Here is a 23,557-nt window from a genome sequence, read left to right as displayed (position 1 = left end):
TAATCGCGAATATACTACATTGCCGATTTTTGCAATCGAGTAAACAATGACTGGAGAGCACAAATTCTCGAATTTTTAAATTTATGTTGAATATTCGGCCAAAAATTTGAATATTGCCTATGCCGCTCATCACTAGTGTTCACAAACATAGAATGAAACAGAACTATTTCAGATGTCTGATTACAAACAGTGTTTACACTGTCAGAAAGGTGCCTGGGGAAGTCAACATGGCTTCTGTCCTTGTAACATTGCCAAAACCAGAATATGCACATACAGCTGAGGGAGTTATTTCTGGCTGGAAAGGAATATGTGTACAGAGGCAACTGTGATTAAGGGGTTGTCCACATCAAACAATCCATTTTTGTAAGGCTTCATGTACGCGACTATTTTTCGGGTCCGCATCCGAGACGCAGGTTTTGCGGCTCGGATGCGGACCTATTCACTTCAATGGGGCCACAAAAGATGCGGACAGCACTCCGTGTGCTGTCCGCATCCGTTGCTCAGTTCCGAGGCCCCGCAAAAAAAATATAGCATGTCCTATTCTTGTCCGTTTTGCGGACAAGAATAGGCATGTCTACAATGGGCCGTTTTTTTGGGGATCCGCGGTTTGTGGTCCGCAAAAAAAAGCACGGTCGTGTGCATGAGGCCTAAGGCTGAAATCACATTTCTACTCCGGACTTTTAGCTCAAATCCAGGCAGAAGCAGCATTTTATAGTGACTGTTAAAAAGAAAGGACAATCTGCATAGCATATGGAAGAGATAGGTTTTCTGGAAGGAGATACTCATTTAGCCACTCTCTACTCTAGTTATTTGATGGAAGTCTCACATGAGTGACTCCTCTCCATTAAAGGGGTTATCCCACAAAAAGTATGTATCACCTATCCACAGGATAGATGATAAATATCAGATTGCGAGGGATCCAACGAGTCCAAGCCTCTTTAATCCCGGAGGATTTTTCATTTTTGCGTCTTCCTTTTTCACTCCCTGCCTACTGGAACCATAACTTTATTTTTATTTTTCTGTTCACATAGTCTTATGAGAGCTTATTTTTTGCAGGACAAGTTGTATTTTCTAATGGCACCACACCATTTGTTGTTGCTTACAAAAAAAAATCCAAATGGGGTGGAATTGGAAAAAAAATTCAATTTTGCTACAGTTTTATGGGTTTTGTTTTTACAGCATTCTCTATACGCTAAAACTGACCTGTTGCCTGCCTTCTCTGGGTCAGTACGATTGCAATAATATCATACTAGTTTTGTTTTACTGAAAAATAATAAAAAGGTTGGGGAAAACAAACGTTTGTTTCATCTACAAAGTTGTGTTAGGGCTCATTTTTTGCAACCTAATCTGTAGTTTCCATTGATACTATTCTGGAGTGTGTGATGTTTTGATCACTTTTTATACAATTTTATTGGAAAGTTGGCCATTTAGATTTTTTTTTCATTATGGCCTTCACTATATAGGATAAATATATTTATATTTTAATAGCATTTTTTAAAGCAGTGATGCCTATTATGTTTATTTTTTATTGTGTATATATTTCTATTTAAATTCTAGACAAAGGGAGGTGATTTGAATTTTTTTAAACTTTTTTAAGCCCCCCTAAGGGGCTATAATATGTGATCTTCATATTGATTTTAGCAGTGATTTGGCACTTCATTGTAAACCACAGAAGGGCAGTGCTTCTGGATTTACAGCGCTCAAATGCCATTGTCACATTTGACCACGGCATCTGAGGGGCCCAGAATCTTCAAGTTACAATTCTGCCACCACCAATCTGATACTGATGTCCTATCGTGATGAGCAGTTAAAAATGGCCTGCTCACCATTAATGGCAAATACTCTGAGTTGGATGTAATAAGGACAGAACACTTTACTTCACCTCCAAGCAGCTATATAGCACTATGCTTACTGTTTAGACATAGATGTAACAAACATGTGAAAGTCTAAACAACAATTTAAAAAGTGCAAAACTGTTATAAAATTGCCAAACAATGGACATGTATTAAATATCTCTTTAAAATCTTAACTAGATATTTTATATATATTTAAAATACAAACACAATGCCCTCTTTGCACTTTGCAGTATATCAAAAGAATATTATAATACAGTTGTATTTTACTATAATACATCTTGGTTAATAATACAAGAAAACAAAATATAATGTGACAAAATGAACACAGAAAAATTATTGATTTCAGCATCAAAAGAAATGTTTTAATAAAGTAGTTATTTCTTAGGGTTTATTTATTTTCTATAAATGCAACTATTACAGGGAGATATAGATCAATATTGTTGCATGAGTGGGTAGAGGTGCTATGGAAAACTGTTCAACAATTGAATTGATGTAGCATATCATCAGTGTATTATAAATGTTCAATAAAAAAATACAAATGTAATATCTGGGCCTGCCTTTACCCATCGTCCATGTGATCCTGTTTATATACAAATAAGCTCTCTTTCAGAAGTAATAAAAATTATCTTATGCCCCCTATTGGTAGCTACCATCTAGGTCAATGTCTGAGCCATTAAAGAGTCCTGAAACATAACTTAGGCTACCTTCACACTTGCGGCACAGCTCTCCCGAAGGCTTGCAGCAGTTTTTGTCTGGCTGAATCCTAGCATATTTGCCGGGTAGCATCCGGATCTCCATCAGGCCTCATTATAGTCAATGGGGCCGACAGGCGTTCCAGTAACATCTGGCAATGCCAGATCCCGAGAACTCCAACAGACTATTCTCTGGCAGAACAATGTGCCAGAGAGTTCTGCTGCAAATGTGAAAGAAGCCTTAGGAAATCAATCAAACAAGAGATACTTTTGGAGGAGATTTTTACTTGGTCAATATTCGAAGTAATGTTTCAGGGTACTTTAATGGGTTGTACATTGACTTTCAGGATAGCTATCTATGAGTGATGCTGCACATAGTTTTGTGTTGTAGGTGTTTTGTTTTTTTTGGCCAAAAGAATGTCAGTGTTTTGTAGCTTTTTTTTTGGGCTTTTTTGAGATTTTTTTTCCATATAGTGCAATGATTTTTCCATTGTGCGCAGTATGGGGAAAATGCATTGTTGCGAAAAACAAAGTGCAAAAATCCCATTAAAAATACAACACACACTGACACTTGTGTTTTTTCAAGCAAAGCAAAAACCAATGGAGGTCTATGAAAAAAGATGCCAGACCCAGACCATGGTCTGATTTAAGAAAAAAAAGCACCACTGAAAAAAAAAAAAAAAAAAAAAAAAAAGCACCGCAAGGAGCAAGAAATGACACCATGAAAATAAAAATGCACCAAATACAGCAAGACCTCTTAATAACGCCACAAACCCTATGTGTGACACCAGCTTGTATGTGCAATTAGAAAGAAAGTTTCCTTCCTCCTGGAGAAAAGCAAACTGTAGTTTCTCCTATGGAGCACTGTAAGACTCCCTACATTTGCTGGCGTCTCTGCAAAAAGAAACAACAATCCCAAAGATCTTCAGTTTTTTTTAACACAAATTCTAACCCAGCTTCATCCATTACAAACTATGCTGCAAACTTTTTTTTACCCCATATGGCTGATATCAAGCCTAAGTAGTCATGCACATGACAGCGGTGTATGTATGGAGCCTGCACATGATCATATGAGTGCAGGACAGTAGTCCCGCGGGCGGCCCGATGCGCACAGTATCATAGTAACCTATGATGCTGTGCGCTCCCATGTGCACAATGTATGCCGCTCCAGGACATATGGCCCGCTCACGGAACGTATGTCTCGGAGGGCATACGGTCGTGTGCATGAGCCCTAATGCTCAGAATGACTGCACAGATATACTTTGGAGACTTCTGAGATATACACTGAGAAGAGTGCTGAATTGGTATTATAAGGGGCCTGTGGGTTTTAATAAATATTACTATGATTTTCTAAGTTTTTCTGAGTTTAAAGTGACCTTCTGGTTCTAGAACAAAAATGACATTCACTGGGGAGTAAATAGTTTTATACTGCCCTAATTTTCATCTTTTCAGCTGCAGATCTTCTGATTCCAAAACTTGTCTTCTGTCATCCAAGATGGCCACATTGCTTCTCAGACTACCTGATGCACACTATACATCTTTAGAGTCCTAGTCATGCCTTGCATATCCAGCTGTGCTGTTGGATCAGCCAGAACTGTGAGCAGTTCTGGTCAATCAAAGGGCAGCAGGAAGTGTTTTGGACTACTGATGCATAGTATACATCGAGTACTCTGAGAAGCAGTGCGGCCATCTTGGACGACAGTAGAAAAAAACTGAAATCAGCAAATCTGCAGCTGAAAAGATGAAAAGGAGTGCCTCCAATTAAGCGTTCTGTTCATTCCACAGTTAATGTACATTTTTTTTAATTTAGATTTGTTGATGTATTTTTGTATTATGTGCCCCCAATGCATCTGTCTTTTTCTATTCACGTCTATGACAGCATTGGTGTCATTCCCATCGGTATAAATATAGAGAAACTGAATTCCTGTGGGATCTAATATCTAACAGTGAGAGAGGCTGAATTTAAATCGATTTAGCTCATTTAAAGAGAAAAGTAGGGAGGGGGAAGCAAGCATTTTATTCTAAGAGAGCCTCTTTAATAAGCCACTAGAGCCATGTTGTTTTAGTCCATACCCATGTGTATTCTGATCGTGGGTATGATGGGTATTGTACATATACAGGTGAAACTCGAAAAATTTGAATATCGTGCAAAGTTCATTTATTTCAGTAATGCAACTTAAAAGGTGAAACTAACATATGAGATAGACTCATTACATTCAAAGTGAGATATTTCAAGCCTTTATTTGTTATAATTTGGATGATTATGGCTTACAGCTTATGAAACCCCAAAGTCACAATTTTGAGGTCCCCTTTGCTCAGGGGGTTTGGATTAATTAGCTGACTAGAGTGTGACACTTTGAGCCTAGAATATTGAACCTTTTCACAAAATTAAAATTTTAAGCTGCATTTATGCAGTTCCTTTTAATTTGCATTACTGAAATAAATGGACTTTTGCAAGATAGTCTAATTTTTCGAGTTTCACCTGTAGATAAGACCCACTAGTGATGGAAGTGGTCAGTAAACAAACAGAACGCGAGGCTTATGAAATATTCTGAAACAAACGATGACATCCACTGTTTCTTCACTGGTCAGTGTAACAAGAGGCTGTCTTTGGCAGGTTCTGTTGTAAATACCATTCAGTGTAAAGGAATGCATGGCCCTGGCTGGGGGGGAAGGATCTCTGGTAATAAATGTCTGTGGCCAGAATACCCTATTATATCTAGGCATAGGACAGTACATTTAACAGAAAACCAAGAGGGATAAAGAGATTAAAGGGTCTGTACAAACATGGATGAGAAGGAGGAGGAAAAGGGACTGGCAGGAGCCAGATCATGAACAGGCTGGGTGCATGGGGCAATGGAAGGAAATCATGAAAGGCCACAGTAAAAGTAGTTGGGCAAGTACAGTAGTTAGCAGCATACAGTACTGAAGAAATAGTGAGAGAACATCCTTTGACTACTGTGTGGACGGATGTATCTTAGGGTGGCTAGACTTTAAGGCCACTTTCACACAAGCAAGTTTTCCTTCCGGAGGCGATGCATGTTGTGAACAGAGAGCATCAGGACTGAATCCTGATCCATTCCTTTCAATGGGTCTGTGTATATTTTTACTAATCATCTTTGTGTTCAGGATATATTGCAGCATCTTCTATATTGTGCCTTTTTCATGCAGGCTTGGCTCCATAGAAGTGAATGGGGCTTGTGTAAAAAATGGAAGGCGCCCGGATGCAATGCATTTTTCACTGATGGCTGCTAGGAGATGTTGAGTGTGTTATTCTTCAGTTTTCTCTATGGTTGTGAACAAAACATCAAAAACTGATTGCATCTACATGAAAATAAAAAACTGAAACATTGAACGCAATTGTAAACCATCAGTTTTCCCTGAATAGACTCTGACTCATTCACTGCTCCTGTGAAATAAGCCTAAAATAAGGCATACAAAGTGTGGATTATGCACCAACTAAATCTGTGCACACATTTAAAAAAAAGTTTGCTATGTGGCTAATATTATGGGGAATGACTGTAGCATTCAGCAGTCTTTTGGGATACTTTTCAGTTACAAAATGTTTCCCCAGGGTTTCTTTTTCAGTTATACTCAGAAATGTTTATCAAAGACCCATTCACCATACATCTGATGGAAACAGGGATGCTTCAGGATTAGTTTGGCATTTTGCTATTTTAGAAATATTTATTAAAATATATGAGACCCTTTATGTGAAAATAAATCTATTTCGGTGTTCATTTTGATAATCCTGCCGTTCACTTAGCCGTCTCCAAGGTGATAATATACAACTAACCTATGTCACTGATGTAAACCTATTTGAAACAACTAATACAGTGAAGAGGAAAATGTTGCTGTAAATGACATTCTATAGAACATGGTATCTTTTTTACAGTGTGTCATGCGCTATAAATACATCCTATTGACATCATATTTTATCATCATAAAAATAATATAATGCTGTTGTAGTGAATACATTATAAATATAAACCTAGACGTATAAGCACCATAAGCATCATTTACAGAACCAGGATAAGTAAATACAAGATGGTTAAACAACTCTTTTCATACCATTATTATACATTGTCCTGATATGCTGCTATTTACAACATAAAAGAGGCATACAGTCTGCATCTCTGGTCATTTCATAACAAGAACATAGTAACAAAGTACATAGAAAGAGAACAATCTTAACCAAACAATAAAAAATAAAAAAAAGATCATTTTTTTTAAAGCTATAATCTATCTCCCACCCAAAACAGAAAAGAAGATTCCACAGTTCCCCTCGACAATTACAATATCTGGAGAGAGAGAAACAATTCTTCAAATATACACCATTTAAAAGACTTTTTTTAAACGTCGTCTTGTATAGCTTAGTTTACTTATAAATGAAAACTAATGCCAACCCCTTAGTGGAACAAGTGCTTTCAAGAGCACATCTGGCAGTGAAGGGGTTAAATGGAAAGAATCTAGACAGATTCTACAATGGTTTAGGAATTCTCTGGAATAAAGTAAAACCGCATATGTCAGGGCCACCTACTACAGTGCTATATTTCTATATTATATTGACTTGATCAACCTGGTAAAGTACTGTTTCACAGGGCATCGTGAAACTTTTATTTACACAAATTATATATATATATATATATATATATATATATATATATATAATATAGTCCTTGAAATTTGTAATTAAGGATTAGCAATTAGAGCTCTAGTAATAGATAAAAACATCAAAAAATTAACTGATAAAAAATGGAATTCCTACATGGAAGGAACTTGGTAACTAAAAGGCAGTGATAGGGTAATGGAGGAATCATCGAAATCAAATTGAGGAAATGTTCTGTTCTTACTTATTCATAAACAGCCTTTCCTCAAATGTAAAAATAAAACATTATCTCCAAACCGTTCTACTGGAGTCCATGTACTGGTATTGTCCTGCATTACAGAGTAATGTCACACAAGACGGACTGTCTATAATACAACACTATGGGAACCTCTAGAAAATACTATGAGCATAGTGCAATGTTCCTCTTTCTTCCCCACTAGCTATCCGTACTGCTCACACAGACAGGTGATAGCAACACAGTGAAACTCAATTCAGGAAACTAATCTCCTTTGGCAAAACCAAATGTGATCAAGACCATTTTTTCCACCAGCAGTTGGACTTGCAGAAGTCATCAAGATCAGGAGACAGTTGTCCTTATCTTCATCTTTTGTAGACCAAAGTCTCATTTACTGAATAGCAACCATCTTCATTTTTTGGCTATTAGCCATGGAGTCTGGCCCTTAAAGTATCAAATAAAGGTGCTTTCATGATTAGGCTATGGAAAATACAGAAGCACTGACAATGTTCAATACCAGACAAGAGTAACATTGGGACTACTGTCCTTCCTTCTGAGCTGCATCACTGGCACCACCTTTTGGAAGCGGCTCTCTATGAGTCAAAATTCGACTTTTCATTAAGCTTTAGAACATGACAAGGGAAAATAGCCAAGCCAGATATCCATCTGCAGGCAGCTGTTTCAGGGTGTTTGCCCCTCATTAGTATAGAGTAGGATTCTAGCTGCTTGAGTTTAGTGCAACATTTTCATGTTATATATTGTCTTGATGCTGAAGAATTTATAAATGCTACTTTTCTACATTTCTGGAGGCGAAAGATTTTCTATCTTCATTATCTCAAAAAGATATACAAACAAGTGTTATGGTAGCTTCCTCTTTTCAAGAATGACTTAAAGGGAACCTGTCATCAACTTTATGCTGACCACAGTGAGGGAAGTATAAATTAGTGACAGAAATGCTGATTTCAGCGGTGTATCACTCATGAGCTAAAAGGAAGAGGTTGCTGAGAACCAGCATCATAATCATTGCAGCCCAGGCCTTGAAAAGAGTCAAATCTACCTGAGAAGAGTCCTGGTTATTATAATCTCCTGCTCTCCTGCCCACCTGCTGATGATTGGCAGTTCTCTCCTAGAGAGAGAGGGAGAAAACTAGGTAGAAGACTGTCAATCATCAGCAGGCGGGGAGAGTAGGAATCCATGAATAACCATGACTCTTCTGAGGTGGCCATGACTCTTTTCCAGGCCCAGTCTGCAATGATTGCGATTTTGATTCTCAGCAACCACTTACTTTTAACTTTTAAATGACAGCTTAAATCAACTCACCTGTCTCTATTTTATACTGCGGTTAGTATGGGCAGCATAAGGGTCCATTCACACGTCCGTGGTGTATTGCGGATCCGCAAATTGCACCTGGCCGGCACCCCCATATAACTGCCTATTCTTGTCCGCAATTGCAGACAAGAATAGGACATGTTCTATTTTTTTCCGGAGCTGCGGACTGGAAGATCGGGGCCGCGCTCCGCAGATGCGGAGAGCACATAGTGCTCTCCACATCCATTCCTGCCCTATTGAGAATGAATACCCAACGGGTCCGCACCCGTTCCAGATATTGCGGAACGGATGCGGACCCATTCCACAGACGTGTGAATGGACCCTAAAGATGATGACAGGTTCCCTTTAATTGTGGATGAGGAAATTTCCTCTTTTGTTTAGTTACAATGTAGATTGCAGCTCCTTGGTATCTTATATACAGTAACTGGTAATGTCATTGTCAGAGCTGCTTTAAACAGAATAAATGAATGGACAGATATGGAGTACAGCAATACATGGCATAATCATGCAATACAAGCAAAAATCACAATACAATAAAACCAAGCAAGGACTTATTTATTTAAAAAAAATCAGTTCTCCTAAAAGTAATGCACATTCCATGCCGTCTCCATGACAGATGGTATTAATTGACTACATGGTATGTTCATCTTACAAATGATACCATGCTTGTTCTCAGTAACAATATAAAAGAGATCTATCAAAAAAGTTCTCATATAGAACAATGAAATGTTAATGGATACACAGAGTAGGAATTGTTGTTGAATGTTTCATTCAACGATTTACTTTATTTTTCATTAACCATCATACTCAGGAAAACGGCCATCATTTCTTTGATGTACTTTTGGCACCAAAGTATAATAACTTAACAAAAGCATTATTTAATAAATGTGCACAAATATCATGCAAATACAGCAGCATTTCTTCACAAATATTAGAAAAGCAAAAACAAACAATATACACGATAGCTTAAAAAGAAGGAGAACATCTATTTTAGTATTTCTGTACAAAATGCATAAAGTTTGATATGGTTTCTCTTTTCTACCGAACACTGTATAAAAATAAATATTCTATGTACAGACACACGGGACAATCCAAGGTTAGAACGATCACTGCAAAAGAAAACATAAACTTGGGTTAAACTGGACTCTTAGTACTTGGTGTTGAGTTCAAGGAGATAGTAATAATAAACTGGAGTATGGATAAAGGTTTATAGATTAAGCAACAAATAAAGCTAAAGTTGAAAGCAGGGGCTGAGAACTTGAAATTTAAAGGGATTTTTTGAGAACTGAATATCAGGTAAGCCTAATATTCCTAGAAACAGCACCACTCCTATCCATGGGTTTTGTGTGGTACTGCAGCTTTGCCTAGTCTATAGGCTCGGAGTCATATTGTAGCTCTAATCCCAACACTTCTGTCCATTGGCTTTGTCGGGCATTGCAGTTCAGCTCCAGATACAGCCCATGGACATGAATGGTGCTATTTCCAGAAGAAGAAAAAAACAGAGCCCTGTCTCTACTCCAGAAAACCTCTCTAAATGCTTTTCAGTAATTCCTCCAAGAACACAACAAGATTAATTGTTAGTTTTCATGGGTCTAAGAGCATGGATATACTGAGAATTGTGCGAAAAATGTCTATGGTTATCAATGAATATAGCCCAGATATTGAGATCATAAAATGTTAAACAATACAGGATAAAAAAATATAGTAATGGCTCATTGAAATTATATTTTGAGTTTGCAAGAGCGTAGATTTCGATCTGGGATATTGGAAAACACCACATGATCAGCATGAAATTTATCTCATATTTAGGAACCAATCATGTTCATTGGCTGCCTCCTCAGGATGCATTTGGATTAGATAAAGCCATATTCAAGAGTATCATGTGATGTACAATAGATTCCTAGAGACCAAACATGACTTTTTGCCATACATTTTACCCCTTTTTTTCTATATTCAATGTGCCAGCCAACTCGTTTGACTTTGGGTGTTATTCCATCAGTCCCCTGGTTTTCACCCATACAGTGATCTGGCCTCCAATGCAGGGGAGTGACTAGGCCTCTATCTTTTAGAATAGTCTCAGTGTGGTTGGATGCTGACCCACTGGGGTCAGAGATACCAGTGCCAAGCACTGAGGGATCAGGCAATACATGTAGTCAGAAAACAGTCAGAGGTCGGGGCAGGTAGAGCATGTGCGAATCTGTGAAACAGTCCAGAGGTCAAGTGGCTCGGGGTCATTTACGATGAACAGCCACAGGTCAGGCAGCAGGGAGTCAGGATTCAACAAACAGGTAGAAGTCGGAATACAGACAAATGGATTGTAGCTCTTTTGCAGGGTCTAACAAGCAAGTGAAACCAAAAGGAATCTATTGCTCAGACAAGGAATGGAACAAACAGCTCAGCATATGTAAGAGGGGTAATGAGCTTATCAGCTAACCGCAGAGCAAAAAGGGGAAGTAACCCTAGCAGTGCTGCAGGGAGAAGTTCAATGAATAGACACTAATACACATACAGAAAGATACCTAGTAGCCAGGCTGCAGCTTGCAGCATCGGACACAAGAGCCTGGTGGCCAGTACAAGACAGAAGCTAGGTGAGTGATGCGGGACCCATTGCTACCCTGAATAGCAGGATGGCGATGGGCAAAGAGCATCACCATGACATACTGTATATATGGCCCATAGTTGTCCTTTCTCTACAATAACATAACTGAGTGGGAGGCAGGAGTCAAAGTTAATATCATGTATATTGGCTAAAGGATACACTTGGATAAGAAAAAAAATATCCAAGAGTATCATGCTATTTAAGAATAGATTTCTATGGACCAAACATATGGCCATTTGGCAAACCTTTGACAAGTAAGAATCAGGATAGTTACTTATGTTAATTAGATACAGTTGGGGAAGGGGAAGACACATAACTTAACTGTTTGACTCAAAGATGGGTCTTAGTTGATCTTCAGTTGATCAGAATGGGGTACTTGATTAAATTTGCTTGTGTTCGTTTGGCTGATTCCCTATTACATCTCTTGTAGGGAAGTGAATTCTGGACTGCTATTCACAATACATTATTAAGGAATATTGTATTGTGCTGTGTCCCTATTTCCAAAGTTTCCATATATCATACTTTTAACAGACCACAACTGACTGAAAATGAAGTTTTGGTTGAACTGTCCAGATATTATCATAGCTGTAGCATAATTCTTTACTATGAGTCACTTACTTCTGACTTTCCCTAAAATACATGGTAATTTTTTTAAATGTTTATCACAGATTTGTAAATCAATAATGCAAACTTTCTAATATATCTTAATAAAGAAAAATGACACTTTCTCCACTTATCAGGCTCTTCTCACTAAAAATTAACTGATCAAATTGGTTTCCAGAGAGGAAATGGCTTTTCAACTTCACTAAGAGACCAGTTTACACGCTGACCTAAGAGACCTGGGGAGGAGAGTAGGAGGAGGAAGCAGCTGCAGACTGTGAGACAGGGACAGAGACACACAGAGAGACTCTGCAGCAGCGTTTCACTTTTTTCACTTTTAAGTTTCCCATTCAATCTTATCCCAATGCTGGATTCAGCAGCATTGGGATAAGACATAGCTAAGTACTGCTAATGTTATATATATATATATATATATATATATATATATATATATATACTGCTTCTGAAGGGGTACTACAGACAAATAGGGGAGCAGGAATCAGGTGCTTCTTTCTGTGTGCTGAGTATGGGAGACATCGCTGAGCTAGTCTCAAGCTTCTAGCAAGGGGAGCTGATTATCTAAGAAAGAGGTATTTTTCTATAATAATAATAATTATAATAATTACTGTAAAGTTATTTATAATTGATGAAACATTTTAACTAATGTGTGCAAGTTTTTTTTTAACCTGTTATGTGTATAAAATTGTTCGCAATCATTATCCATGCATTTCTGTGCAAAATACACTGCATGCATATCTGTGCAAAACACACAATGACAAGCAGCATTTCACAATTACAAACACAACTGGGAACATAATTCATATAGACATTAAAAATAATTGCAACATGATACTGTGATCAACACACATCACACACATTTGTCAATAGCAAGGCAAATAAGACAGTCGCCTTTGATGTTCACCTTTAAACATTTTTACTATAGTATGTATATATAGTATGTATATGTGTTCTTTTTTTCTTGTTCTGATCCTGTAATGTGGTCAAAAACTAAATTCACAGTTTTGCTGGTATCATAACCATTGTATGATGCTACAACGTATGTCTAGGTCTTGTATTCTCAAAACTATCGCCTTTATAACATTCACTGTAGGGAAACTGATTTAGGAAGTACAGTAAGCTTCCATTATACCAGTACACTGTGAGCTGGAAATCTCATTGATTCAGAAAAATTATCCCATGCCTTATTATCCTAAAAAATAGATGAAAAGGTCCAGAACTTGTACTCTGTGTGCACTGCAGAGGCACCACTGTGATAGCAGCATTAATCCTGCTGTACCAATGTAATGAGGCTGTTGCGTTGATTTCAACATCATGATATCAGCAGGGGTATTTTGGGAATGCTTACATGTAGATATGCTGATGACCTAATTAATATTTTATTTATTCAAAATGATCCATAAGATCAATTTTACATCTTTATCTTTGGAGTTTGTTAACTATTTCCCAAAACAGCAAAGGCTGCAATACATGGTGTAGCTCAGGACCAGCACAAGGTAATACAATATATGCTAAAGTTTCTTAAAGGGAATCTGTCACCTAGTTTGAGCCTATAATACTGTTAACATAGCAATGCTCACTAAACCACCTTCATTCCAGCAAGGGTCTTCTTTCTTTTATTCAAGTTTTCATTTAGATAAAAAAGCGATTTTTCAGATATGCTAATTAGCCTTCAAGGTGCCCAGAGGGGCGTTATTCCTCTCCTCTGGAGCCCAGTAACGCCCCCCTGCAGTGCCCAGCCCGCCTTTATTTCAAGCCCAGCACGCCTCCTCATAAATAAATTTACTCCCTCAGCCGAGCTGAACGGCGCAGCCCCCTCTGCTACGTCATAATTTATTCAACATACAAACCTTGCTTCATCCTTTCTTGCCCCTGAAATCTTGCGCAGCTGCAATATCGCCAACTGCCTGCACCTGTCTGATCCTACAGCTCCTGAGGGCAACAGCGCTCTGATTATGTCACTGGGCTCGGCGCATGCCCAGTGACACTATTGAGGCTGTTGCCCTCAGGAGCCGTAGGATCGGACAGGCGCAGGCATTTGGTGATACTGAGGCTGCGTGAGATTTCAGGGGCAAGAAAGGAGGACGCAGGGATCGTGGGGTGAATAAATTACATGACGTAGGGGAGGGGCGGCTTGAAATATAGGCGGGCTGGGTACTGCAGGGGGGCATTACTGGGCTCCAGGGGAGAGGAATAACGCCCCTCTGGGCACCTTGAAGGTTCATTAGCATAACCGAAAAATCGCTTTCTTATCAAAATGAAAACTTGAATAAAAGAAAGAAGACCCTTGCTGGAATGAAGGTAGTTTAGTGAACATTGCAATGTTAACAGTTTAATATGCTCAAACTAGGTGACAGATTCCCTTTAACCTTTTATACAGATTATGTTTAAAATATAATGATGTTTAAAGGTGAACCAACACTTAAATGTGCTATGATACAGTCTAAATCCTGCTTTACTAATGTTACCTTATTCCAGCAGCCTTGAACTGGTAAACCATCTTCTCCCTATGGAAAAAATAATAATTTGAGATCTTAATTTATGTAAATTACATTGAAGTAAGTCAAAACATGCAGTAAAATACAATCCACATATCATAAAGCACTGCTGGTCGAATACATTTTTATTATTATCCATCTATTTTCCACTAGACAGTCATTTATGTTATAGTGTTATCCATTTAAAGAGGACCTGTCACGATGTTATTCTCCACAGCATATATCCTCTGGATAGGTCATCGGTAGCTGATTGCTGGGGTCCGACAACCGGCACCCCCGCCGATCAGCAGTTTGAGAAGGCAGCGGTACTAATAAGAGCACCAGTGCCTTCTCAAACAGCTGATCGGCAGCGGTCCCTGGTGTTGGACCCCCACAGATCAGATACTGATGACCTCTCAGTATTATGTCTTAAAGCGATTTTCCCTTTTTTAGTTTTAATTTTTTTTACTCCCTGCCTTCCTGTAGCCATAACCATAAGCCATTTTTTTTCCGGCTCATATAGATGTATGAGGGCTTTGTTTTTGTGGGAAAAGTTGCACGTTCTATTATCACCATTTATTTGCATTTGATGCAGTGGGAAGCTGGAAAAAAATCCAAATAAGGTGAAAAAAAAAAAAAAACAACGCAATTGCGCCATAGTTTTATGGGTTTCTTTTTTATCTATGTGGTAAAACTGACTGGTCCCCTGTATTTTCCATATCAGTTCAAATATAGCAATACCATAGTATATATAGTTTTTCTTGTGCCTTAATAAAAAAAAAAACTTTTTAAGAAATTACCTCCCATACCTTTTTTATATTTCCATCTATGGAGCTATGTGAAGGTTAATTTTTTTTGTGGGACGATCTGTAGTTTATATTACCACTTTGGTGGTAGCAATAAAAAAACTTAAAATCTTCCATTTAGATATTTTTTTCTGTTACAGTGTAGATTGAAGGGATACATACATTAATATTTTAATAGTTTAGGCATTTGGAATGCTTTTTTTATGTTTAGTTTTATTGTCGGGTGATAAAAAAATATATTTTTAATTTCTTTTTTTTTTTTTTTACTTTTTTAAGTAATTGAATATGCAATTTTCAGATCCCTTCTATCTTACATTCCAATGAATTATCATTACAATGAATAGTAAATTAGCTATATTCTTATGGAGCCCTGCCACCTGCAGGCCTCCATAAAACCTGCATCTGTAATAGCAGGCTATTGCAGAAAATGAATGATTTCCCTGATCTCAGCTGTTTGGGCCAAGGGAGCGTCTCAGACGCTGTGGTCACAACTGATCATGACATCTGAGGGGTAAAATGTATGCAACTGGCGTTATCGCAGGCATTATCCCCGGGTGCTCTGAAGCGGGTACCATCTTTAAAGAGACAACTGCCGTACATATTCAGCGCATGTCATTAGATGACAAATCCTTTGTACACGGGGAGGAAACAGACTTTGCACCATAGGCAGGTGAAATTAGCCAGATTAGTCAATAGTCCTGCCTGACATGACATGATTTTAGCCAGTCTTTACTTTATAGTAGATAAAACTGTGACAGATTCTTGAATCAATGGGTGGCAGCACCCTAACAGTAAACTTCCTGGTGACAGACTCCCTTTAAAGCGTTTATGTCTAATGACCGAGACATTTTAAAATATACTTTAATCTGCATAATTTATGATAGTCACATTACATTCATGCTCTTTTCTAAAACCCGCATATGCCAATTTTCAGTTTTTGTACTAAAGCTGATTTTGGTCATGCAAAAGCTTAATGTGTGAGAATATTCTGCCAGTATAATCCAACTGCTTGCAATTTCAACTTTCCTCATACAGTTGCAGAAAAACAATCATGCACAGACAGTTCCCTAGTAGTTACTATTGTACTTCATCTGCAAGGTAAAACTTGGAGATCAGCTATATTCTTATTCTAGGAAAAAGGAGAACTAAAAAACAATATTCTTCTTTGTTCGAAGATGAATATATAACAAACACAAAAACATAAGTAATACAATATCAGTAAATGACCATGTAAAATCAAATGCATTTACATGTGTTCTAAAGTACACACACATATTCTACTACATATACACCATGGACAAAAAAAATCTTGTGTGTATATATATATATATATATATATATATAGTTTAGTACTGATTCTGCTTAATGGCTTAATAGCAAATAGATCAACCATCATTAATTCATGAGTGTAAGGGCTCATTCAGATGACCCTATCGAGCACAAGGTCTGCTGTCCACATCTTTTGAGGCCCCATTGAAATGAATGAAGACTCAAATATACGGTCGTGTGAATGGGCCCTGCAATACAGTGGGTGGGGCCCAACTTATTTGCTGAAAGAATACCACTCAGGCTAGTGACAGATACTGAAGTTCCATAAGAATTTGCAACCTACCCAAATTACCCTTTCCCCAACACTCACTCCACAGACCCCATAGGGAGCCTTATAAGCAGATTTCAGCATGGGTTTTCTGGTAGTAGAATATTGATGACCTATCCACAGGAGAAAAATTACTCCTGGAGATAAGTTTCCGATAGTCGACTGCAGTGGATACCTACTCTTAAACACTATGGGGGGGTTATTTACTATTTACTAACCGGAAATACACTTTTCCGCTGCATTTAGAAGCGGCGGTGAATTCGCCGAAGTTATGTAGAGGCCGGCGCCTCTACATAACTCTGGCGGATCCCCCACCAGCTATAGGGGATATTAAGACCGTTGTCTAATATGCCGGTCTTAATAAATGACCCCTGCATTTTATCAAAATAGGTCCACAATTCTGGATTCATCCTTTATTGAGGTCAGAGCTCCTACTCTCCTGCATAGACATAGATCACATGATAAGATATTGTCTACATATAACGGTCTCTTGAGGGAAACCAGTATGCAGTAAGCTCTCTGTAGCGGCGGCTGAAAGAAATTGAATTGTGTCACTTAGCTCTGGTCTACACAGGGCCTTGGAGCAGCATAGTACAGAAATTAAGTTTTGACCTCAATACAGATCCATTCAGAAAATAATGAACACAGAACTTTGGTCCTAAAATTACATAGTGTTAACAGAAGATTCGTTTTCAGGGTAATGTATCTAGTGTACAGTATATCAATCAGCTGAAAACCAATAAAACACTAAAGACTACTAAGAAATAAATCATGAAATGTATGCCGGCCCTTGTTGTGTATTTCGATCTAATTCATATTCTTTAGTAACTGTGGCTTTTTTGGCATGCAGACCAGATGGCAAATAAGTCACTTTTCACAAAACAATACTGCCCACTATAGCAAAGACCATGAGGCTGGTTAAGGTTTTTGCTTTCTAGAAACTGGTAATGTTTTAATAGAGTATTGATTATGATATCAGGGAAAAAGGAGAGTTGAAATTGTTAAGTTTGTCAGAAGGAAGAATCTGGAAAGTGCTCATTAGAAAAAACAAGGGAGTGAAAACATACATATATCCTGTGTATCTTGATTTATCTGTATCTTGTTTTTATTTAAAGGGGTTATGCAGCCTTTTTTAAGTCATAGCCTATACTTCACTAGCTGATCAGCATGAGGTCCTACACCGACAGCGATCAGTTAGTGTAGCTCCATCACCGCAAGTCAGAGCTGAAGCTACAGAGCAGCGTCAACACTTTAGTGGAGGGAGTTCGCCACTACACTTGTGGCGACGGAGCTACTGCGTGCGGCTTTCCAAACCCCCACCAATCAGCAAAAGATTGCCTATCCTAAAAAAAAAAGGCTGAGCAACACCTTTAATGTCTTGGAGCTGAGGATATTATTCAGGAACTGCACTTTGTTTTGGCCCATTCACAATGGACATCCTTTTGCATTTTACATGTATAGATCACTTAAAGGAGTTTCCCAGGATTTAAATATTGATGACTTAATGGGAACCTGTTATCAACTTTATGCTGACCTCGCTGATTTCAACAGTGTGTCACTCATGAGCTTAAAGTCTGTGGTTGCTGAGAACCAGCATCATAAGCATTGCAGCCCAGGCCTTGGGAAGAGTCAAATCTACCTGAGAAGAGTCCTGGTTATTATAATCTCCTGCTCTCCTCGCCCATCTGCTGATGATTGGCAGTTCTCTCCTAGAGAGAAAAGGGAGAAAACTAGGTAGAAGCCTGTCAGTCATCAGCAGGTGGGCAGGGAGAGCAGGAATTCATGAATATCCATGACTCTTCTCAGGTGGCTGTGACTCTTTTCAAGGCCTGGGCTGCAATGATTATGATGCTGGTTCTCAGCAACCACTTTTAGCATATGAGTGACACATTGGTGACATCAGCATTGTGGTCACTAATTTATACTGCCCTCAGCGAAGTCAGCATAAAGTTGATTACAGGTTCCCTTTAAATGGGTTGTGCAGTCAAAATCCGCTACCCCAGCTGGTCAGCTGTTTGAAGAGGAGGAGGCGGCGCATGTACGAGCACTGCTTCCTGTTTAAGATTACACTGCACGTCATCTCGCTTGCATTGGCGGCACAGTATAATTATAAGTTATTGTTCCAGTTAAGTGAATAAAACAAGCAATTGTAATTACACTGCACCGCAGGGACTTCCGAGGTGAAGCACAGTGTAATTTTGAAGAGAAGTAGCGGTCATACAAGTACCACTTCCTCTTCAAACAGCAGGGGGGGGGGGGGTTGGAATCCTACTGATGAGATATTGATGACCTACCATGAGGATAGGTCATCAATATTACTGTCTGAACAACCCCTTTAATGCCAGCTTACAAGGAAGGATCACTGCCTGCTTTTCAGTGGAGGAGAAAGTTGCATTTACATGCAGCGATCCCCTCCACTGTATGCAAGCAATCACTAGCGCCATCTCTCGTTCTCATACAGAGTCATAGTTTTTTGGGGCAGCCCAACAAAGGGTGTCAGCATGAATGATTGTTTAACCGATGAACAAGTGTTTTTCTTGATCATTTGTAGACCGTCAGCACCTTTACATGTGCAGATTATTGAGAACGAGTTTCCATACGAACGTTTATCCTTGATAATTTGCTTGTCTATCAGGCAGTGTAAAAAGGTCTTTATCTTCAGGAAAGGTCATAAATATCTGAATTTATGATTAGAGATTGGTGACCTATATTGAGAATAGGTCATCAATTTTTAACTCCTGGAAAACCCTTTAAATACAAGTAAAAAAGAATTCTGATGAATTTGTATTTAAAGATGTTGCACAGCCAGTACATATTGATGACCTATCTTCAGGATAGGTCATCAATATCTGATTGGTGGAGGTCCAACTACCGGCACCAGCTTTTAGAAGAGGAGGCATCACTCGAATGAGCGCTACTTTCTCTTCAAGATTACACTGCATGCTTACTCGTTTGCAGTGGTGGTGCAGTGTAATTCCAAGTCCTTGTTCCATCCAAGTGAATGGAACAAGCAATTGTAATTATACTGCATGGCTGAGACTTCTGAGGTGATACGCAGTGAAATTATGAAGAGGAAGTATCGTTGGTACGAGTGATGACTCCTCTTCAAAGAGCTGATCGACGGTGGTACCAGGAGTTGGACCCCCACGAGATATTGATGACTTGCTGTACAACCCCTTTAAGTTGGTTATTTTACTACTACTACTAATAATAATAATATCAGTTTACTGCACCTAATGAACCACAATTTAGAGAGAAATTAATAAAATGGACCTGTTTAATTCAAATGGTAGGGCAATTACTTGACAATAAGACCTCATGCACACGACCATTGTGTGTTTTGCGGTCCGCAATTTGCGGAACGGCACAGACAGCCATTGATATAACTGCCTATTCTTGTCCGCAAAATGGACAAGAATAGGACAGGTTATATATTTTTTTGCGGGGCCGCTGAACGGAGCGACGGATGCGGACAGCACATTGAAGTGAATGGGTCCGCATCCGCGCCGCAAAAACTGTGGCTCGGATGCGGACTAAAACAACGGTCGTGTGCATGAGGCCTTATACATATGCTTTATATATGGTAATTTTACAGATAAAGTGAAGGGAAATGAATAATAATTAGAAAAATGTGGTTTTGTTATGTTGCATGCTACTAGTTTAAAGTGAAATTCTTGGCAAATATTCATTATTAGTAAAATGGAGCTACTAGGGTCATTTAACATTCCAAGTCTCTTAAAAGGAACCCTCAGCAGGGCAGCTTAAATTAGGGTAGACGCTCTGACTGCAGCAGCTAAAATTAAGTAGTTGCCAAGCACGTGTTGTATAATCATCACAACCAGTGCAGTTATAGAGTCACCGGGCTGCCTGAGAAGAGTCATGGATATTCATGAGCTCCTGCTCAGTGAGGGCAGCATAAGGTGGATGAGAGGCTCCATTTAATTCTTTACATTTTAGAACCAACCTACCCTTTAAACAACAAAACTCCTCCACATCATTGATCTATACAGCCAATAGCTGCAGAGCAGGAAGTGATGTCAGAGAAGTGAGTGCAGTTTTGATAAGTTCTCCTGTACAGCCCACTAAGAGGGAGCGGTTTTCTAACTGACTGTTGCATTAAAGAGCATCTGCCAGCAGCATCAGCCCTATCAAACCAGGCATGAGGTAGTATTGATCCTGCTGATTAAAATGATACCATGTTTATGTATTTATGTGGCACCATTTCCAAGATATAAATGTTCGTATTTATATGCAAATTAGCTTATTGGTGCACCAAAGGTGGGCCTGAGCCCCTTGGAGCACCAGATCTTCAATGCCCTGCAGCTCTTGCTGCTCCCCCATCCCCCTTGATTGACAAGGCCAGACGAGATGTAATCTTGTACCCGTGCCATAGTTTTCACTATTGCAGATTCTCTGATGTCTGGACCTGTCAATGAAGGGGAATAAAGGAGGTGCAGAGTAGGGACTATATCTCAGTAAAAGGAAATACTGTATATAAAAAGGATACCGATTTACACAGCCAGACCAACACTACCAGGCATGATGCCTGGCTTAAAAGAGTGGATGCTGCTTTAGGACTGGTACTGTACAGAGTGCACAGGGAACTTACATTTGAGGGACATGGGTGAATTTTTTTTTTTTTTATGACCCTGCTAAATTACTCTAGCAATTGCACTTTACAAATTTGCCTGGAATTTCACATTAAAGATATTTTTTTATTGTTTAGTAAATTCCTAAATTTCCACTTGTTTAGTAAGTTCCTGTTCATGAATCCTAAGTAATTATAAGATAAGATAATGGATTAGGACAAGGAGGCAATACATGTTAATGTAACCATGCAAAAGACATTAAATAAAGGACAGCATACAACATGCAGGAAAAAGGGTTGTTAAAGCCATACCAATGGGCATGGGGCATCCAGCCCATCCAGCCCTGGTATCCCCGGATCACCAATTTCTCCTTTTACACCTCGGTGTCCCTGTTCATGAAAACTATTTTTATTATTCCATAAGATGTCATACACCTTCAGTTTGATAGCAGCAGCTTGTACGAAGGCAAAGCTGTAGGACACCAACCTGGATTTAATAAACTGAAATTGATTTAGGGTTTCCCACCATAAAGTGAAGATATGACGTTCTGCCTTTGGTAATAACATAGATGGGATCATATGTAGATGTTTATAGTAGGACATTTTACCTCAAATGAATACTGTAAAGTTTGCAAAAAGTTACGTAATAGACTGAAAGCTGGAGAAATAATTTGTCTAAATATTAAATCCAACTGTTGTGTTCAGCAGCTTTGCCACTTCTGGATATAATACCACCTGGTGGTGACAGTACTGAGGAAGGGAAGAAGTGTCACCAACATTAAGTCGTTGCGTCAAGGATCTTCATGACACCTGGAAGGAATATTCTTTACAGGAAAAATCATGATTACAAAGCATAAAAAGTTATATACAATTAAGCTTGTATCTACTAAGCAAACAAAATCATGTACAATGAATCCTTTGTTCTTCCCATCCTCAAATTCTATATAAAATACATTGTAAAAATCAAACATACCAATGGACAGGGTGCATCTAATCCAGGCGCTCCTTGGTCTCCCTTATCCCCTTTAGGCCCCCTAGAGCCTTTCTTCCCCCTTTCCCCCTGCAAATAATAATTAAGTTCAACAAGAGATGTAATGACTTTTGTAGGATCATCCACTTCAAAGTTGTTTTATAGAGCATATAGACCAAAATATAATGATATAATTGTATTTTATATCTGCTTTTTATACGTATGTCAATATGGATTTAGCATGATGTAGTTGTAATGTAACACATTATTAAAATCTGGCTGTAATTATGTCATTGAGGATCTATGGCAGATTGCGTCAGTTTTTATATTTTTGCACTTTGTTTTGTTGTTGTATTGTGTCATCCCATATGATGGAAATACAAAACTATGTACAGTCAACTACCAAATAATTGAAAAATTATATTGCACACAATAAAAAAAGTATTGATGGATTTGCAGGGCAATGGTGGGAAAATTTTATTCCACAGAACCCCACATATCTATTATAATAATGTTATTAGCAATCAAATTTTAGTATCTTACTTCTTGCTCAGATATAATTGGCTGAAGTTACAGGACTGTCACCGCTGTGGCCAGTCATTGGCTGCAGCAGCGATGTGACACACGTCAACAGGGAGATCCAAGACCTGCTGTTCCCAAGGGGGAGCAATGAAGCCGGAACCCAGCGGTGGGGATAAGGCAAGTATGATTGCCACTGTGGGTCCAGCCATACTGGGGAGATCTGTAAAAAGGTCCCCAGGGGTGAACAACCCCATTAAAACCATTTTCTTATTGTGAATGTAAAATAATGGGAGAGACCTGCAGTATCATTCACACCCACTACTCATGTATAAAGCTGTGCCCTTTCCTGAGTGCTGCAGTTCCTTCCATCAGCAAATTGGTGGGGTGCTGAGAGTCGCACTCCTACCGATCTGATATCGGGGGACCAGGAGCGGTGCAGGAAGCGGGGAGCCTGGTAAGTATATTCAGTGTGAGGGTCCCGGTATATGGGGGGCATTTTTTATAGTGTTGGATAATCCTTTTAAACTTACATAGAGAGCTAACAATCACTGATAAGAGCGCCCATATGACTGCTAAGCGTAGAAAGATAATCCCTTTAAACATACAGAGTTAACTGTCAGTCACTAAACAAGGACTGCCCACGTGACTCCTAAGCATAG

At 38.8% G+C, this 23,557-nt stretch overlaps 1 protein-coding gene across 5 annotated transcripts in view; it reads right to left on the bottom strand.

The window, feature by feature from the left end:
* Nucleotides 1–9,259: 9,259 nt before the first annotated feature.
* The window catches only part of COL13A1 (collagen type XIII alpha 1 chain), a 286,336-nt gene continuing 272,038 nt past the window's right edge, over nucleotides 9,260–23,557 (bottom strand). For all 5 annotated transcript variants that reach the window (XM_044299207.1, XM_044299209.1, XM_044299208.1 and 2 more), the window contains 3 exons: nucleotides 22,380–22,466; nucleotides 14,407–14,445; nucleotides 9,260–9,830 (listed from right to left, as the gene is read on the bottom strand). In XM_044299207.1, coding sequence (XP_044155142.1) covers nucleotides 9,828–9,830; nucleotides 14,407–14,445; nucleotides 22,380–22,466 — 129 coding nt within the window. In that variant the 3' untranslated portion in view covers nucleotides 9,260–9,827. The remainder of the gene's footprint in view (nucleotides 9,831–14,406; nucleotides 14,446–22,379; nucleotides 22,467–23,557) is intronic.

This window comes from Bufo gargarizans, chromosome 6 (assembly GCF_014858855.1).
Source record: "Bufo gargarizans isolate SCDJY-AF-19 chromosome 6, ASM1485885v1, whole genome shotgun sequence".
In the NCBI taxonomy this organism is placed as follows: Eukaryota; Metazoa; Chordata; class Amphibia; order Anura; family Bufonidae; genus Bufo; species Bufo gargarizans.
This window is presented reverse-complemented; position numbering and strand designations above follow the sequence as displayed.